Raw genomic sequence first — 18566 nt, 5'->3', positions numbered from 1 at the left:
AACCCACTTCCAATAAATCTAGTCATGCATAAAACACTGGAGTCTGCAGTCATTGCAGTGATAATACTGGTGACATGTGTTGGGGTTTTTGCTGGTTTGGGAGGTGGGGGTTAAGTCTGCAGATATCTCTCTACAGACAAAGTTTTTAGAGTAGCTTTAGGAGTGAATGAGCCTGCTGAAAAATTCCCCCTGATTTCAGCCTGTTCCAAAATAATTTCAGACAAGAGGAGGAAAGGGGGCAGGTAACAGAATCTGCATAGTGGCTCCTGGGCAGCACCAAGGGAAAGCAGACCTGCTTGTGAGTAGGAGAGGATTAAGGAAGTTAATGTTCTTAATCAAGCTGAAAGCTAAGCCCAGAATTAGCATGAGATAAAGATGAAATGGAGGCAGGAGGGCAAGTCATTACAAAAGGAGGACAGAAGTCTAATTTTAATTGTCTGTGAGAAATGGAACAGTGAACATGATGGGAACTTGTAATGTGTTTTGGTGTGTTCATGCTGAACTAAGTTTTAGGATGCGATCTGGACAGAAGGAATTTGAGGAAGCTGCATAGCAAATTTCAAATGTTAGTGAAGTTCCACTAAAATGCTTATGATCAGAATAATCACCAGTGTCCTGAAATCCCATATGCTGGCCCTCAGTCTTGAACAAAACTGCCAGATGATGTGGTCAAAACAGGTAATGCAATGAGGGAGTCCTCCTTTCCTTGCTTTTTGGTAAACACATTCAGCTGAAGTGTGGACTGTTCACAAATTCATTTACATCCCTGTGTAACCCTGTCTCAGCCCCCTCAGCCGCAGGCTGCTTCTCCTCTGCTGCCAGAGGAACACCATCCTCACTGAAAAAAACCCACAGAACTGCTGGGGTCTGGAGATCTGGCACTCCTTGGGCCCTTTTCTCTTCAGCAGTTTCTCTCAAAGTTCCTCAGACTGGGGTACTCTGCTCTTTCTGCCTCTCTGTGTGACTCGTAACCTTTCCACCCCCAAGATGTCCAGAAGGACATCAACCCTCTAGCAAGGCTTTGGATTCCCCTTAGAGCAGTGGAGGTTGAAACCAATTTATTTCATGTTGGAGCACTACTCTGCTAACACAGAAGAAAAAGCAGTTTAATTAATTCATCGCATTCTGTGATGGGAGGGAGAGGAGGATGTAAAAAGTAGAAAAAGGACTATCAGCACTGAAGATTGACAACCTGTGGGCATGCTCAGACCTGGAATAAGGTCCTTATGTGAAACTTATATGAACTGTTCTTTGCTTTAACCCAAATGAAGAGAATATCCCCCAGCAATTTTAGTTTTAGTCAGACATGTGCTGGCTTGCTTTTACGTTTAAAAACCTTCTAAATTACACTTGTGTTTCTTGCCAAGATTAAAAGGCACTACCCAGTTGTGCTGCCCCAGCAGCACAGTATGAAACAAATTTTGATCTGGAGAATCACTGTTTTCTGAATCCCTGAAACGTTGCCCTAGGAGGATAATAGGAAATAAGTGTGTGAATTAGTAAAGAGGACAGTCCTTGCTATGCTGTCATAGATGTGTGGTGTATTAAAGTGCTAAACTGATTCCTTGTCTAGCTTCTCTCAAGAGGGAAAACCAGATGTTTTTCACCCTGGCAGTATTACTTGTGTCTTCCCCTCATTACATTGCTTCTCTCCCTTCGCAGCTCCTCATGGCAACAGCAAGCGCACAGCAAAGCTTGCTTTGTGTGTTTTCTTCCCAGCCTATGCTGTCCATGAGGGGTGTAAGATAACACTTATTTTGGCTCCAGTTTCTCCAATCTTACAGGGGTAGAATAAGACAGTAAGGCTTAATAAGTTCAAGGATGTGAATTGTTTGTCCTGCAGACTGCAGTAAGTCCAGTTTTGGGTTGCTCCTGCAAAGCGTGTCTCAGCTCTCTGCAGCTGTGCAAGAGGCAGCAGGTCTAGCCGCAGGACTCTACACGCTTTCACACTTTATTTGTGTCATGCAGTCCAAGGAGGAACACACATCCCCTCTCCAGGGAGTGTCTACATTTAGCCTGTACCCAGGGCTAAACTATAACAGTTGCTCTGTCACCCAACAACCCCTCACCAACAAGAGAGGGGAAATGGGAAAAGGCAGAGCAGACCTGTGGGTAGAAGTGCAACAGATTTAATGAAACACCGCCAGTCCCAACAGAGATACACAGTTATCCTCAGCCAAATGAACATCCAGTCATGACAACTGACCCAAGAGCAGACCTCAGGCAAAGCCAGAGAAGGAAGCTCAGCAGGAACCCCACAGGAGCTCCCCCTCCTCAGCAAACCTTCCCCCTTTACAATGCCCATGACATTACGGGATGGGCTACCCCTGCAGCTCACTCAGGTCAGCTGCCCTGGCTGACTCAAACTGCTAACGGCCTGCCCAGCGTGGCTGGGCTGTGGTTCTGTCCCAGCCAAACCAGGACAGGGAGACAAATAGTTACAGGTTTGCTCAGAGCAGTTATAGCCATAGGCACGGGAGCTGGCATCCGATGTTGGGTTTCCATGTGTCCCTTTGCCATCGCTTGCTTCCTTCTGTCTTGACTGTTTGTCTCTCGTAGAATTTGGCTTCCTGATCTCAGCACCTCCTGCTGAGGAAACCTCAACAGGGTTATTAACTTCCTAACACTGCAGAAGAGTTTCTCCTTTGTCTTTTGTTCCTCTACCTTAGTATAAGCAGATTCTTGCCTACGCAATTGTTTTGACAGTCATGATATTCTCTGCATTATCCTTTGCCATAGCCACTTCAGCAGCCCATGTAATTTTAACAAACACCTAACAGAATCAAGACGTTAAAGTTGACAATAGCATAATAAAAAATCTCCTTTTAATAATGAACTGGAGCTGCCGTCATCTTGTTTTAGCAGAGCAAAATCTCTCCCCCCTTCCCGAACACTTTACAAAGCTATTACATAAAATGCAATGTTAAATGAACAACAAATTACTTTCCCTTTAGCTAGCTTTTAATGCTAATGGTGCTATTTATTCCTGACCTTTTGAAATATTAGATTTTTTAAATGACAACATAAAAAGAATTCTTGTTTGAAAACGCAAGCGACTTTAAACCACATGTTATTACTTGTAAGTATAGCATGCACATGCATCATTCATTTCAGTGTCCCATTTATGGCTAATTGGTATATATTTCAGTTGACATATATTGTTCTCCTGCAAACGTGTCAAATTCCTTAACGATGTCGGTGACAAAAGCATAGTGCTTGAGATATATAAATTACGCTCTTTACCATATAATCATTCTTATCTATTGGGAATGCTATTTGTGACAAATCATGTTCAAAAATACACACTAAATTGATTATTTTTTTAAACTTTAATATCACACCATTCATGGCAAGTCTTTGATTGAATCTTTAAATGTAGAAATGTTTTGATTTTTATCTGCATCATTTTGTAGCTTTTGAAAAGCTCACTATTTATTAAAGGAAGAGTAGCACAGTGCAGATCTTAAAGTGTATCTTTTGTTATCAGCACAAGAAAACAAATGGGCTATAATTGTGGATAAGGAATGAGTAATTTGGTGAACTACGCTTTGAGATGTAGTTTAGGTTTTATAATTCCTGCTAGAAATTACTATTATTTTGTTGGTGGGCAGCATTGCAATTTTAAATATGGGAGGAAGTTGGGCCACATATTTTCATTACATTTTAGATTGCCATGTGCAATGTATTTCTCTCCTACATTACAAATCATCTGAGAACAGTAAAAAAAACCTTGAAGATTTCATGTGACTAATTATTACTGAGATCTAGCAGTGCTCATTGTTGTCTTTAGACAATGCTGTCTGTAGTCATTACTTTGCTCCATAAATCAGCAGGATAATGAGGTTCTATCTTTCAAGAGATATGTGAGCGTATCTTAATTTGGCATTGATGAATTCTCCTTCCCGAATCTCTTGAGGGTTTTTTTTAATCTAGTTTGTCATCTTAGAGCTTTCATCACCTAGCCCCAGCTGACAGTGTTATGTACACATATTTATTTCCATACCTTTCTGGGATGTGTCCTCAGAGGCTGCAAATAGGAATTTTATGATGTTATGCCTGAAGGCTATTTCGTTCTTAATTTGAGTGTAAATCACAGGCTATTTTGCCACACCCTCATACTTCAGAAATAAATGCTATGTATGAGTGTATTTGACTATGAAAAAACAAGACTAAACTTGCTAGCATCTTGTTATTTATAAAAGTTGGAAACATTTTCTTTGACAAGAGATATTTACTTGAAGAAAACACTGTCTTTTGCCAAAGAAGATATATACAGTTTTTTTTCTTCTGAAACCCTCTCCGATTTGAAGACAATGAAAGGCTAAAATGTATCAGCATTCTTAATCAGTCAAATCAGAAGGCTTTAGTAGGGGGCAGAGGAAGAAAGAACATCGATGTGGTGCTCCCACAACCCCAGATGAAAAATTACTAGTAGTGGCCCACATGCCACTTACTTCTAAATTGTGCCTGTAGACAAACAGAAACGAGAAGCAAAGTACACTTTGAATCAGTCTAAATGTTGTATTCAATTATGCAATAACAATTGAGCGGCTACTACACTTGCTAGCGTATGGAAGACATATTATGTGAGACCCAAAGACAAAAGTTGCATTCAAGTCCCTCTTTGTGCTATGGCCCGTGTAATTATTGTTGTGGTAGATAGCCTATGAAAAATCTTACCTTTAATTGCATTAAGTGGATAATCGCTTCACATCAAACCAATTAGGGAGGTGAAGGGGAAAAAAGAAGCTCTAAACCTCCGAAGCAATGCACTTTTTCACATAATAATTTGCATTATTATAATTTTGCACGTAATTTTAGATAAACAACTTGCTCTCATTAAAAATAACAGCAGTGAACAACACCGGTGGCTTGGGTGCCTCAGTTCGGGGTGTGCAGTTTCAGAGTTTGGATCCCCCTGGGAGTGCTGATCGTCCTCTCTGGAAAGGGAGGCCTCCTGTGAGAGTGGTACTGCTTCTTGCTCAGAAGAGCTTCTTCACGGGGGAGGAATATAGTCACCACCTCAATTACGTGTGATGCAAAACACACCATGAGCATGTGTATGTCTTGCCTGAGATGGTGGAAGAGCAGAAGGCATCCTCTCCTTCTCTGAACATGGAGCACTGTGTTTGCTGACCACAGCCTGAGTCGGGCTACAGAAATTTCCAAAAGAGCTGCTTAAAAATAAACCCAAACTTTTGTTTTAGACCGACAACCTTTTCCTTACTGTTCATAATTCCTTACTCAAACACCAACCACATCCCATTTGTTGAGGGAATAAAAATCAACAGGAGAGAAGTGTGAAAGAGGTTCTCGATGACCTTCAGCTCTCACCAAGGCTCTTGTCAGTCCCTCAGGAGAGTCTGTGGCCTGACCTCACACCTCTCTCCAAACTTTCTCATCTCCCCTTTGCTTGCAGTTTGGGAACTGGTGCCATCTGACCATTTTCTACCCCTGCAGAGGCAAAGTAAATTCAGTGGGGAGAATGCATTTGCTCTCTCTGCAATCATCCATCTCCAAACCCACGTCTCCCACAGAATGTGGGGAGGAATGTTTGGGAAAGGAGGTTTCTCCATTAAAGAGACTGTAGATCCTCAAGGCTTTGCTTTAATTCAAAAAGGAGTCAAAATATCTTCGCTGGGTCATGAAAATCAGCCTCTTGGTTCCTCCCACTGAACCTAAATGACAAACCTCTCTCCCAGCGGCTGCGACAGAAAGGACATTGAAGGGCAGTTCATAGCAGCGATGTGCTGTGCCTTGCTGAGTCTGAAGGGATGGCGACATGGCAGCAGAAAGGGGCCTATTTTTGTTGCAAAGGATGCTTGTAAGGGATTAAAAACTTCTTTTTAACTGAGGAAAATGTTGAAAGTGAAGAGAAAAGTGACTGCACTAAATAATTCTCCTTTTGACCCACAGAGAAAGAGGTGCTTAATGAAAATATACGATCACGGACAGTGTGAAGATAACTGTCTGATCAGATAATGGAATTGTTTTCAGTGATAAGAATGAATCCATTACTAATGCAAATAACGATAATAATTATAATTTGCAATACAGTAAAAATCACCTAGTCTACCTCCTCCTCTGACAGGAGACTGTATAATAAATTATAGGCTGAGAAAAAAAAAATTCAAAGGGATAAAGGTTAAAAGATTAAAAAAAATTCTGAAACTTAAATGCTTAACAGGGAAGTCAAGACCTGAAAGCAGAAATTGGTGCTATTAAAAAAAGCAATTGTGAAGAATGAGATATTATGGAATGGATTAACAAACCAGAAACGAACCGGTTCCTTGTATCACTACCTCTTGTCACAGATTTCAATAATTCTGAAAGAACAAAAAATTAAGAGTTGGCGTATAACAAGAAAATTAATTATTTAAATGTAGGTGAATATGCTAATAGTACTCTGGGAAGATGAACATAACTTAACACACAAAAAGCCCCCAGAAGGGTTTAATAAATTTGGGGATTTTCACCAGTTGTTTTTGCTTTGCCTTGGTATCCGAAACAGGTCCAGCTGTTCTATCAGTCCCAACCAGGACTGCCTTTGCAGACCATCCACATCTCTAGGGAGGATCTTTTGGGGTTCTTCACGCACACCAAGACGCTCATACCAATTCCATAATCTTCTTTGTTCATGTGAGGGCTTTTGGGTATGGAGACAATGTGAGAAATGCTTCCTTTCACCTTTGTGGAGGAGTAGAATAGGGCAGAGGAAACAAATCTTGTGTTACAGAGTTTGCACCACAGAGAGTTGTTTTACCATTTAAGGCAATTCTGCTTCTCCATCGACTAAGCAGAGAGGAAGCAGTGCTACATAAAGGTTGCCATACGTTGTTGGCATCGTACCAGTCATATGACTTTAGGTGATGGAGCATTGGAAATCTACCAAGAGATCATGTGATTCTTCCACACCCATCAATGCTGAGTAAAATAGCAATTAAGTGGCCAAGTCTAAAGCACCGTCTTCCAACACTCTTCATTTAGATCCTTGTTTTCCAAAGCACAGTATGTCTCCTAACAGCCACATAAGAGCTGGGGATTTTAATGACAGGGGGTGTGTGAGGGAGCCTAAAAGACCAGAGGTGCTGACACCTAGTTAAAAGCAGGACTGACTACCAGATGAAATTAGTTTTTAACCTCAAAGTGGAGCCCTGTTTTCTGCAGCTGGAGTATTTTATTGCATTTTAAACTTGCAGTTAAAGCTCAATGTATCCTGCCTAAACTTCCCCAGCAAGTCGTTCAGGAAGTTGGAGATTTCTCACCCTCTTTGAAGTTTTCCATTGCAGCATTTTTTCATGTAGCTGAAAAGCTCAGTGAACTTCAGGTCAGCAAAGCACAAGTAGTTTATCACACCTTCCACAGTATAGGAGTTCAAGGAAAATGCTTTAAATGCAAATTCTAAAAAGCAAAATGAGTGCAAAACTCATAGTATGCTTCACAACACGATTTGTGGCTACCTCACAGGTGCAATTTATGAACACACCCAGCTAACAGAATATTGTCGCAGATGAAGTGATGCAGGTGACTCATAAGAGAGAAGTACCAACATAGATATAAGCCAGCAAGTTAACAAAGTTTGATAATAAATGCGATAGTGGTGTAAAAAGATTGGATGGCAAAGTACACTTGATTATTTATTGCAGAGGACGAGGTCAGACAAACCGGTCAGGGAGACCCTCCCATTCAGTCATGAGGTCCACAAAGGACGCCTCTGCATTCTAAACTCCTTCTCAGACGAGAGTTTAGGTGTGGCTGGATCCAGACTTAGTCCCAGACTTGGTCAATGATTTATGTCTAAGGGATTATATGTGCACAATCAATCCTTTGTAGCACTTAGTTCAGAATCCAAAGTTAGCATGCTGTTAATCACTTACTGAGAATCTGTTGGGGCAGGGACTCTCTCAGCCTGGACGAGTAACCTCGAGAGGTGCCCCTCATCAGGGGGAGATCCTGGTGGGCAGCCTGCTGCCGTGCAGGAGAGCTCAACGGGCCCTGGTCTGACCACTGTTTATGGAGTAAGATAATTGACTTTTAGCCGTATCTATACACCGACTACAGATGTTAGTTTCTTCCAAATTTGGCTTGAGTCAGACATTGACCAGCACTGCGGTTAGGTGGGCGCATTGTTCAGATTCGCCCTTAGTTATTGCGTTGTAAGGTTTGAACACGCACCCTTCAGGTCACTCACGAGAAGGCCTTTACTCGATGTTGGCAAGAGTCAAAACCATAACGTGCCTCAACTCCTCACATCACGTTTCATTGTCTGTCGATGCTTCTCTAGGGCTTTCTGTTTCACAGTGGAATGTGCACAACGCAGGTGCTCCACGTGTCACACGCACACAGAATGACTTTGGCATCGGTTTCCAACTGTCCCTCCAGCAACAAGATGTTTATCTGCAAGAAACGAGCATCCACTGCCTAATCCTCAAATCTGCCAACAGAGCCATAAAATGATCACAGGTCTAAAAAACGTGCTTGAAAGACACGGGGTTTAATTAGAGAATTAGACTCAGGGCAAGCATGAAACTAGTCTTCAGATATGTCAAAAGCTGTCAGAACAGGAATGGGATGAAATGTCCCCGCGTTCTCTAGGGGTAAGACAGCCACAGAGAGTCAGAGTGGCCATTATGAAAAACTTTAGAAAGGCGAGAACAGCGAAACACAAATAATCTGACCAGGCAGGTAGCACCATTGCAGCATCTGAAGGTTTAAAACCAGATTAAACAAAAGTTGGGAGTAGCTTCGGCAGAACTAATACTGTTTTGCAACAGGCAGGTGAGATATAGTTGATGCCTGAAGTCCTTTCCAGCTACATGCATCCTCCGTGATGCTGAGAGCTGCAATTTCAATCAGCCAGAGTACTGGATGGGTCTGCAAAGAGATAGAGAAGAAAAAAGGGAAAAAATCTAAAGTCACAATTAATACTGTATACTACCAGACCCTGAAGGAGAGAAATGATAAATGCTTCTGTGGGACGTGATCATTGTAATTTGGCAACATCCCCTCAGTCCTGTAGCATCTTTGATACGTGCGTGGCACTTTTTGATCTTCCATCTCATGTGTCTCACCCGTAAGACAAAACAAAATAACTACAAATTAATTTAAATGTGTTTTGGAACACTCTCAATCATGTTACTAGATTCTTCAAATGCTTCACACAATTATCAGACTTAAATGCTGACGTTGTTGCCCTGAGCTGACAAAGTATCTGTTCTCCTGCCCACCTCTGTAGTCCTTGCTAAGGACAAGACAGCTAGCTGTGTGTTCCCAACATCCTGCCATCTGGGACCTCTGCTTACACAAGGAACAGAGGGAGAAAATTACCTGAAGGAGGATGCTGTAATGTTATTCGTGGAAAAACACACAAATACAGGAACCCCTGCAGATGTCATTCAGGATCAGCACCTTTTCTGCTGGATTCAGCTCTGCTCACAGTTAACTTCCTTCAACTCCACTCATTTTGAGGAGTTGATAGTCATCTAGATAAAGTGTGTGTGTGCCAGCAGGGTGAATGGGCTGAGAAAAGAGCTCCATTATGATTGTCACTGGATGAAAAGTAAAAGCTCTGTGAACTACACGTTATACTGCAGTGCTTTAACTGCAACCTTGGTACGTGTTAGCAAATCAATGTGCTGTGATGGTACCCGTACGGTATGCAGCGTACTCGTGTGTGGGAAGCATCAGGTCAGCATTGAGGTTGCTCTTTGTGCTGCAAAGGAAGAGGATATGTTCAGTCTGGTGTCCTCTCTTATCAGCTGATGGCAGACGGAAGTTCCTACTAGAGGTGCAGAGCTTGTTCCTCAGAGGGAAGGAAATACTTGTTGTCCTTACGAGAGACACCTTTCCAACTCCTTAGATTACTGTCCTGGTTTGGGCTAAATCAGAACTAATTCTGGTTTAGTGCTTTAAATTTTCAGTTAAGTCTCCTCTAACTAACGGCAATTTCTGAAACAGCAGCCTGTTTTTCCAGACAGTGACTGCTCCCAGCAGTGATAAGGCCTGGTGTTTATAGTTCGTACCAAGGAATGGTGTGCAGAGAGGCCCTGGCTTATACTTGTTCTTACGGCGACCAAGATCACTGCTAAATCTCGTACTCCATGTTGGGGTGCCAGGAGTGAAAAGGGTCGCACCTACAGGGAGGAGCGAACTGGACAGGTGACCCAAACCTGACCAACAGAGTATTCCATCCCATAGACGTCATATTCAGCATAAAGCTGAGAGATCACGAGGGTCTCGCTCTCTTCGTCTCTTCCTCTCTTCTTCGATGGCCGACATCTGAGGAGGACTCTGTCTGTTCTTCTGTCGTCGATCCCGATCCGTGCATCCCTGAATCCAGTGCCTGAGTCCAGCTCCTGTATCCCATCCCTGTCTGCTGCTGAGTCCAGCCTGGGACTGCCCCAGTGCCAGCCCTGCGGTGTGGTGGTGACATATTGTCATCAGGGTGGGGGGAGCTGGGTTCGGTATTGGTTTTGTATATATTTGTACATATTGTATATATTTCTTTTTTTTTCCTTATTCTTATTATTATCTTTTCTTTTATTGTTATTGTTCCATTAAAGCTGTTTTAGTTTTCTTTTCCAAACCATAAAGTCTCTCTCTCTTGTTCTCTTTCCTTTTCCCTGTTGGGAGGGGAGAGGGGTTTGTAGAGAGCGTCTGTCATTCGTTAGTGGCCGGCCCAACCTCAAACCGTGACAATTACTATGGTTTAGCAAACTCTGGCATTCACAGCTCAGTCTCACCACTCCTTTCGACCTGGAAACCCGCCCCGATCTTCAGTTACCGCTGGAGCACACCAATGCCTCTGCCCAACCCCCCCATCCAAATCCTGGTTACACACCTACTCAGCCGGTATCTTTGGTTTCCTTACACTCAATCCAGGATCGCCCTCCTTTTACTTGTTGGCTCTGCTGCAGCCCACAAGATTCCCAGAGGAAGCTTATACTGTATTTTTCATCTCTCCATGTTTATGTAAGCTCACCTGTGGACACTGACAGAAGGACCGCAGTGGCTGCAATCTACCAAGTTCTAAAACCAATTTTTTGCCATCACACGGTAGCGAGCACTACGTCCTAGTTTGATGAGTTCTGCTCTGGGCATAAAGCCAGTGGTCCTGGGATATAGCATCTAGTAAACTTTTCCGTATTATTACAGCCACTGAAAAATGAGAAAATAGATACTACTTTAGCCAGCACCTACGCAACTGTGTGTTAAACAAAGAAGATACAGAATTTCTTGGTTTGCAGAAAAATGTTTGCAGTTAATTGACTAACTTCATATACTGCACTTAGTCCCTTGTCTGTCAGTGAGGTATATACTCAGCTGCTTTTGATATACCCCTTAGCAATGCCGAGATCATCTTACTTTTTTATCCATGAGCAGCATGTCGACATGTTAAGTCACAGGTAGGACAAGAGAATTGTCATGAACTCATACATCACAAATACACCACGAACATCTTCACCTCCCCAGAGGCTACTCAGCACTCCTGATGTTTGCTATGACGCATTTTCAGGATGGCATAAGGCAGTTTTTGCTGCAAGAAATTGATCTTTGCATCTGTGGAACTGCACAGGCTGTAGTGTGAACTTCTTCCTTTGTTTGAACACCCACTTTCAGATCTCAAATTTGAGGGAAAAGAGCACAAAATTCTGAGCCCCCAATACCTCGTTGTCACTCTACAGCGGGCCCACCACAAAAACGCTTCTGTGTGTTAGAACACAGCAAGGGATGAATGACAACTAATAAAACAGAATTTATGCCTAAAAATGTAAGTACAAGTTTTCCAGCATTAGTAGCTAATGAGGTTGGCAAGTAACAGGCCTGAATCCCAGTTACACAAAGCATCTGCAGTTCCCGCCAATTTATCCAAGCTGCATCTCTTGCAAATGAGGCAGCTCTTGCACGAGTAAGGGGACCCTGAATCCGTTGTCCTTAAGACAGAGGTCTGGGTGGTGTTTAATGTAGCTGCTTAGGAAACTGAGAGAGTCTGGGGAAGTTGGACATTGTTGTCATGGAGGTTGTTTTACAAGTTGTTCTATTCCATGGTTATTAACATGAGAACACTGTCTGCCAAATTCAGTAAGGATTTATGTGATCTCGGTAGAACTGACAATTTATACAAAATCCTTCCTACCAAGATGGGGCTCTAACTTTAAATATAAAGACACTCATATGAGAAAACCTTAATATTTAGAAAAGTCCAGTGAAAGGACCAAATTCTGAACACACACACACACACATGAAACTCCCCTGGAAACCAGAGCAATGCACTCGAACGCTGAAAGCAAAATTTGGTTCTTAATGTGCCCCTGAAGACTGTAATTATATTTCCCATTGTACTAGTAACATTAATTGAATGTTTAGCTGAAATCAAGTTCATTACAAGTTAAATACAGTACCTAGCCTATTAGGATGGTGTTTATAATTATAGTCATGAAGCACTTGTAAAACATCTTCATTGCAGCAAATAGGTGGAAGCTGGGGTGTGTAGCGGCTGCTACGCATCTCCGCTCATTCCCTGCATCTTCGCATCCGAGCAGCATTGTAGGCTAAGGTCACATTCACCACTGAATTGCCTCCGTAGCTAGTGTCAACGCCGCCGAATGTTAGAGGGACCTGGCCTGCAATGGTTAGCAGAATTGCACAAACTTTTATACAAGTTTTCTTCCGTGCAGCTGTGCCTTACCAGATCTAGAAACACAAGATAAAGATGTACACTCTCGTGCACATATACCTGGTTATTGGGCAGTTATTGGTCTGATAATACAATTTAACAATAAACCAGCCTTTGACAAGGCCTAAGAGACTACAGTCCTCTCTGCTATATCAGTTTTTATGTTTGATTTCCTGGCTTGCTCAGAGCATCGTTACAGAAAATACCTCATCTGCTTTTAGTATCGTCCAAAGTCTTTCTGTCTTAACAACAGACACCCTACTCAGAGCTACACCAACTTAGGGCACATCTGAAGTCCCCCTAGGAAGTACACAAGTGAGCTAAAAATGCAGCAGCTTCTTGTCGAAGAGCTGTGTGGGCTGCACAGGGGCCTGCAAGCCCTTGGCAAAGACTCTAAGCGTCCACACCCCTAAAGTGTTGAAAGACTCTCGTAAGCAGTACCTACGGCTGGTGTCATGTTTGCTCCGTTACACATATGAAGGAGCATCCAAATGCAAGTATAACCACTTGGCCTTTCTCACTTTCATAATAAATTAGGTTTCTTTTTATAGCCATTTTCATAAAAATAGTAACACCCAAAAAGAAAAAATTAGTTTTATGGTATTTTATTTGACATGATTGAAGACACAAGAACACTCAAGATACAATCCAGACAAGTTGTGAACAGCTCCAAACATCAGTGAAATCTGAATTTATCTTGCACAGAGGTGAACAAGACCACAATGGTTGGTTTTATAATATAGTTTAAGACTATTTCAAGCAGGTGAGTACTGTGACGTTATGCCCAACAACTTTTATACTATTCATCCGCTTAAGCCACTTCATATCATAAATATGCAGCTTATCTTGGCGATTAAATCTCTGCAATATATAATTAGCCTTCTCATAATAATGCATTAAAACTCCTGTATATAAATATTGGTATATTCATACCAATGTAAACTGTCCTAACCATCACTGCACATTAGCATAGTCTAGCACAATCAATCATTCCATCACAATTAGCTGCTAACTTTCAGCCTAGGGGACCCAAACGTGCAAGCTGCTGCTTAAAGCAAAACTTCCAAGACCTTCTGCTTTCCCCACGGATAGCAGGCCTTGTCTTTTCAACATTAAGTTGCACAATGTCATCTGAAACCCCTACCAAAAAAAACGCTCTGCAGGGAATCTCCTGCAAAAGTACCAGAACTACTATTCTAAAAATGACTCATTTCCTAATAAATTTCATATTAATTTTACAGCCTACATCCTTTATCAAAACGGGCATCCACATGCCACTCACAATGTGAAGTTGTTTAACTGGGTTAGAGACTACAGACCACAGCATAATATTCTACTTACAATTCTAACTCCTCAGGGAGACAAGCTAATTTTCCATTCTTAGATTTAAAGAGGGCAACAAGGACAGCTGGGGGTTTGTTCAGTAGTTCAGTGCTCTGCAAAGCCTGACAGTGCTCTCATCAGACTGAATGAGGAAGTGCAAAATATGCAAACCACATTTTACAGCTACAGTTGAGTAACTTTGGCAACAAACCCCTGCTTGGATCCAGATGGGAACTTATAAAAAGGTGAAGAAGAAAGGGCAGAGAATTGCTACTGTGCAGGGAACTATGCTTCAGAAGAGCTGCAGAAACTACCCTTAGCATTCCCTGCAGACAGGCTGAAAACAGCACAAAAATCACGGGCCACCTGATCTCGCAGTTCACCTCCACTTCAGAGGGGAGAGGGGGAGGTTGCAGCCATTTATTAGACCAAATTCTGTGTTAAATTAAGGCCACTGGAAACAAATCTGTGCAGAATTGGACTGGTTCAGTTTAACACAGGATGCAAAGCCATTGATGCCTACTTTTCTTTAAGAATTTTGTCTTTTGGTAGGTGGTAGTGGCAGACAGAGACTGGGTTTTACCTGCAGCTACAATAAATCAGTGTTGCCTGGCTTTGGAAGGTAGTTTTGTGTTTGGTTTTTTTTTTTTTAAACTAGAGAAGACCCTTAATAAAACCCCAAAACCTAGTGCAGAAGGTGTATATCCAGATCATACAATCTGATTTTTAACTTGGTTTTACAGGAGGATTCATCCATTATTATGATGAACTGCTGGAGATGGAACGGTCACCATCTGAAACAAAGAAATGAAAATCCCAGCAACACACTAGTGCATCTGTGTAATATTCTCAACTGGTATGACTTGCACTGCAGGAAGAATGTTGTATTCTCTGACACACCAACATTTCTTTCCTATTATTATAAGATCAGCCTTTTAAATTTCATATCTTACCATCTTTAAAAGCCTATAATTACAGAAGCTGATTGAGAAACTATGGTATTTAAAATTAACAGCTGAATGAAATCAACAGAGGCAAAGAGCATTTTTATACAAGAAAATAGCACTGTAGAAAGAAAGAGTCTGTACAATATTTAAATATTGTATATACATAAAATTATATTGTTCATAACTCATCTTAAAGTTTCTCTTGTTTGTAAACGATGGAAAGCAACACACAAAATTCCCAGTATTTAGCTTTTAAAGCATTTAGCAGGCAGCAGGAAACTGAATGCTAGCAAGCACACTTTGTAATTATAGAGAGTACCCAGCCGGATACTGTGACTAGCATTCTCCGTAGTTCCTTCTTTTTTTCTTTTTTTTTTTTTTTAAAAGCTGAATGCAGAACAGATTTCAATTCAACTAGGGAATTCTGCAGGAGACACAGAAAACTCAATGGCAGAATGCAGCAGATCAGTTCTGCAGCTCTTTACTGTGGCAAAACTCCAGGCTAAACACAGAAAGCTTAAGTGCAGGACTGGAACATAAATTAGTGAAATAATTGATAAAGCTTTCATTTCCAAAAAGTGTCAGTAATGGATTTGACTCATGCTCAACTTACTAGAAAGGAAGGTTTAGTTTAACAAGTAACATTGCAAAGTGTTAAAAATGTAATGAATTCCAGCAGGTAATCAGGCAGCTCTGCATAAATGCTCTGAAAGCATCACAATTTTAGGGTGATTCTACAGGTTTGTATCAGTCCGACAATTTGGAGTGGGATTTGGATTTGAATCTGAAGTTGTCAGTTCATGGCACATACAGACTGTAGGTTTCAGAAGTTACCATTTTGCAAAACAAGAACTTTTCCAGTAGCAGAAGAAATTTTCCAGGTGAATGTGCTTAAGAAAACATTTCCAGAAAGTTATTATTTGGAAAACAAGATGCTACCCTGACCATCATTGTATTTCACCTGCGTTAAGAGTTGTGTGCTCACAGTGATGTAAGGAATGCTTTATTTAGTGCTGTTTGTAGTTTTGTTCTCTTGGCTTCTGCCTTCCACTTTACTGGTCGTTCAACTCAACCCAGAAATATATTTTACTCAGTTAAAATGTTGGCTACTCAAAATATATTATGGTACTTTTGATCAGGATGTTTTCTCTCTTTTAAGTTGTTTAAATCTTCCTGGACAGCCATCATCTAACTGTACTTCCAAATCTTAACACAGGGACTTAACAAGAAAAGAAATATAATCACATGGAGAAGTGCTTGATAAACCAGACAAGGTTTACAATATTTATAAAAGTAAATAAATTTAGAAGACCCAAGGCCAGAAGGGCCTCGAAAGGCTGGAGAAATGTGCAGGCAGGAACCTCATAAAGTTCAGTGAAGGGAAGTGCAAAGTCCTGAACCTGGGGAGGAATAACCCCAGGCACCAGTATACGCTGTGGGCCACCTGGCTGGGAAGCAGCTTGGCAGAAAAAGACCTCGGGGTCCTGGTAGCCACCAAAAGTTGAGCACGAGCCAGTACTGGGCCCTTGCAACAATGAATGCTAATAGTGTCCTGGGCTGCGTTAGGAAGAGCATTGTCAGCAGGCCAAGGAAAGTGATTATTCCCCTTTATTCAGTCCTGGTGAGACCACATCTGGAGTGCTGGGACTGTGCGTCTCAGTACAAGAAAGACACGGACATATTGGACTGAGACCAGCAAAGGGTCATGAGGATGATTAAGGGGCTGGAATATCTGTTGTGTGAGGAGAGGCTGAGAGAGCTGAGACTGGAGAAGGCTCAGGGGATGCTAGCAACGTGTATAACGCCTGATAGGAAGACAGTAAAGAAGAGAGCCAGACTTCTCAGAGGTATCCAGTGAAGGAACCAGAGGCAATGGGCACAAATTGAAACTCAAGAAATTCCTTTTAAACATAAGAAAAAACTTTTTTTCAGTGAGGGTTGTTAAATACTGGAATGGGTTGCCCAGAGTTTAGGCATCTCCATCTTTGCAGTTACTTAAAACTGGACAAACCATCCTGCTCCCATGCAGGGAGCTGTGCTTAGAGCTGAGAGGTTGGGCCAGATAGTTTATGGATGTCCCCTCCAACCTCAACTATTCTGTGATTCTATGATTTCAGATGGAGAGTAATAAAAATAAATTTAGAAGACCCAAAAGGGAAATTGCTTTGTTTATAATATTTTTCCAAAGGGTAATGATAGCTTGTTCTGAGAGCTTTAACAATAAAAAAGGCCTTGCTTTCAAACTGCAGTAATCAATATTAGGCTCCTAAAATATATATATATGTATGTATGTATACATGTGTATCTCCTAAATCTAATTTTAAGGATTTCTGAGGTTTTTCTCTTCTGTGGGATCTCAGATTTTAAGAAACTCAGCTTCCACTTCTTTAAGTCATTGATTTTCAGCACTTAAAATTTTGAAAGCACAGGGCAAAATCAAAACAACAAAAGAATACTACAGACTACTAATTTGTTCCCACTGCAAGAGGATGGTGCTGTTTAACAGATACCCCCAACAGATACGCCCCCTCCAACAACCACATGGGTTAGTGAGTTTTCTTGGGAGGAAAAGGAAGAAGAAGAACAAGAACAAGGCAAAGAGATTACAATTTTTTATCTTTTAAACTAATCTTCAGGACCCAACAATAACCAGTATTTCCTTAATAAATGTAGATCTTTAAGCATGCTTGAATAACTTCGGAACTTCTACTACCTCTGGAAGTTCTGCTCCCAAAACTTTTTAAGGATCTTTCAAAATCCAGCATTTGGTCATCAAAGGGCACAAACATGACATACCCCACCTTACTAGCTGTTCTCATATAGCCTGCTGAAATTCAAGTTGATTATGGGATACATGAAAATCAAAAAATGGAATAATGGAAGATCAGTCTCACAGGCTGTGGTGGGGAAAACGGGCTGTTAGTAGTTTAAGAAATCAATACCAACTTTGACACTTTTAGAAGTGGCAACATCAATGGCCATGGCTTTTATTTCAGTGTCCCCAAACTGCATAAGCGTTTTGATCTCCCGCCGGCTTGGCACCGAAGCATCAGTTCCCGTGAGATCCAAGCGAAGGGTGCCACACTTTTTCACTCCAGATTCGGTGATGAAGCTAACGTTGTCTTGTTCTGAGCTATAGATATTGATCACTATTACTAACTGAGAAGGTTTGGCAGGTGTGTAACTGCGTGTCACAGTTTCTCCAAGGGCTACAGATTGGTCGGCTGAGATAAACTTGTCAAAGACATCTGTGCACCAGCGTGTGCCATCTTTGACGAGAAGCTTCTCTGGTGGATGCTTCCCTTCCACAAACCGATTGAGCACACCCACGCCGTAGGTGAGAGGTGAACGCCGCACTTTGATGACAGCAGGGTCTAGACCAAAGAGAACAGCTCCTTTGAGGATAGTGAGCCCCACATCCTGAGGAATGATGACTCGACATCTCGAACCAAAAGCGCTCTGGACAGCTTGCTGGAGTAAGGGGGATTCAGCGAAGCCACCCACCAGGAACAGAAACTTGACATTGGTCACTTCTGGCTTATCAAACACATCACCTAAACAGAAACAGAGCCCGTTCAATGAGGAAAAGAACACTGTGGTGAGGCAATGCAGGTGAAAAC

The 18566-nt window shown here is 41.8% G+C and overlaps 1 protein-coding gene across 1 annotated transcript in view; it reads right to left on the bottom strand.

Annotated features, from left to right (window-relative positions):
• Nucleotides 1–17865: 17865 nt before the first annotated feature.
• The window catches only part of HSPA12A (heat shock protein family A (Hsp70) member 12A), a 64681-nt gene continuing 63980 nt past the window's right edge, over nucleotides 17866–18566 (bottom strand). The window contains exon 16 of the mRNA XM_086466851.1: nucleotides 17866–18500. Coding sequence (XP_086322977.1) covers nucleotides 17866–18500 — 635 coding nt within the window. The remainder of the gene's footprint in view (nucleotides 18501–18566) is intronic.

Source organism: Leptosomus discolor, chromosome 6 (genome assembly GCF_034619465.1).
Source record: "Leptosomus discolor isolate bLepDis1 chromosome 6, bLepDis1.hap2, whole genome shotgun sequence".
Lineage (NCBI taxonomy): Eukaryota > Metazoa > Chordata > Aves > Leptosomiformes > Leptosomidae > Leptosomus > Leptosomus discolor.
The sequence above is the reverse complement of the archived record's forward strand: the minus strand, read 5'-3'. Positions and strand labels throughout refer to the sequence as shown.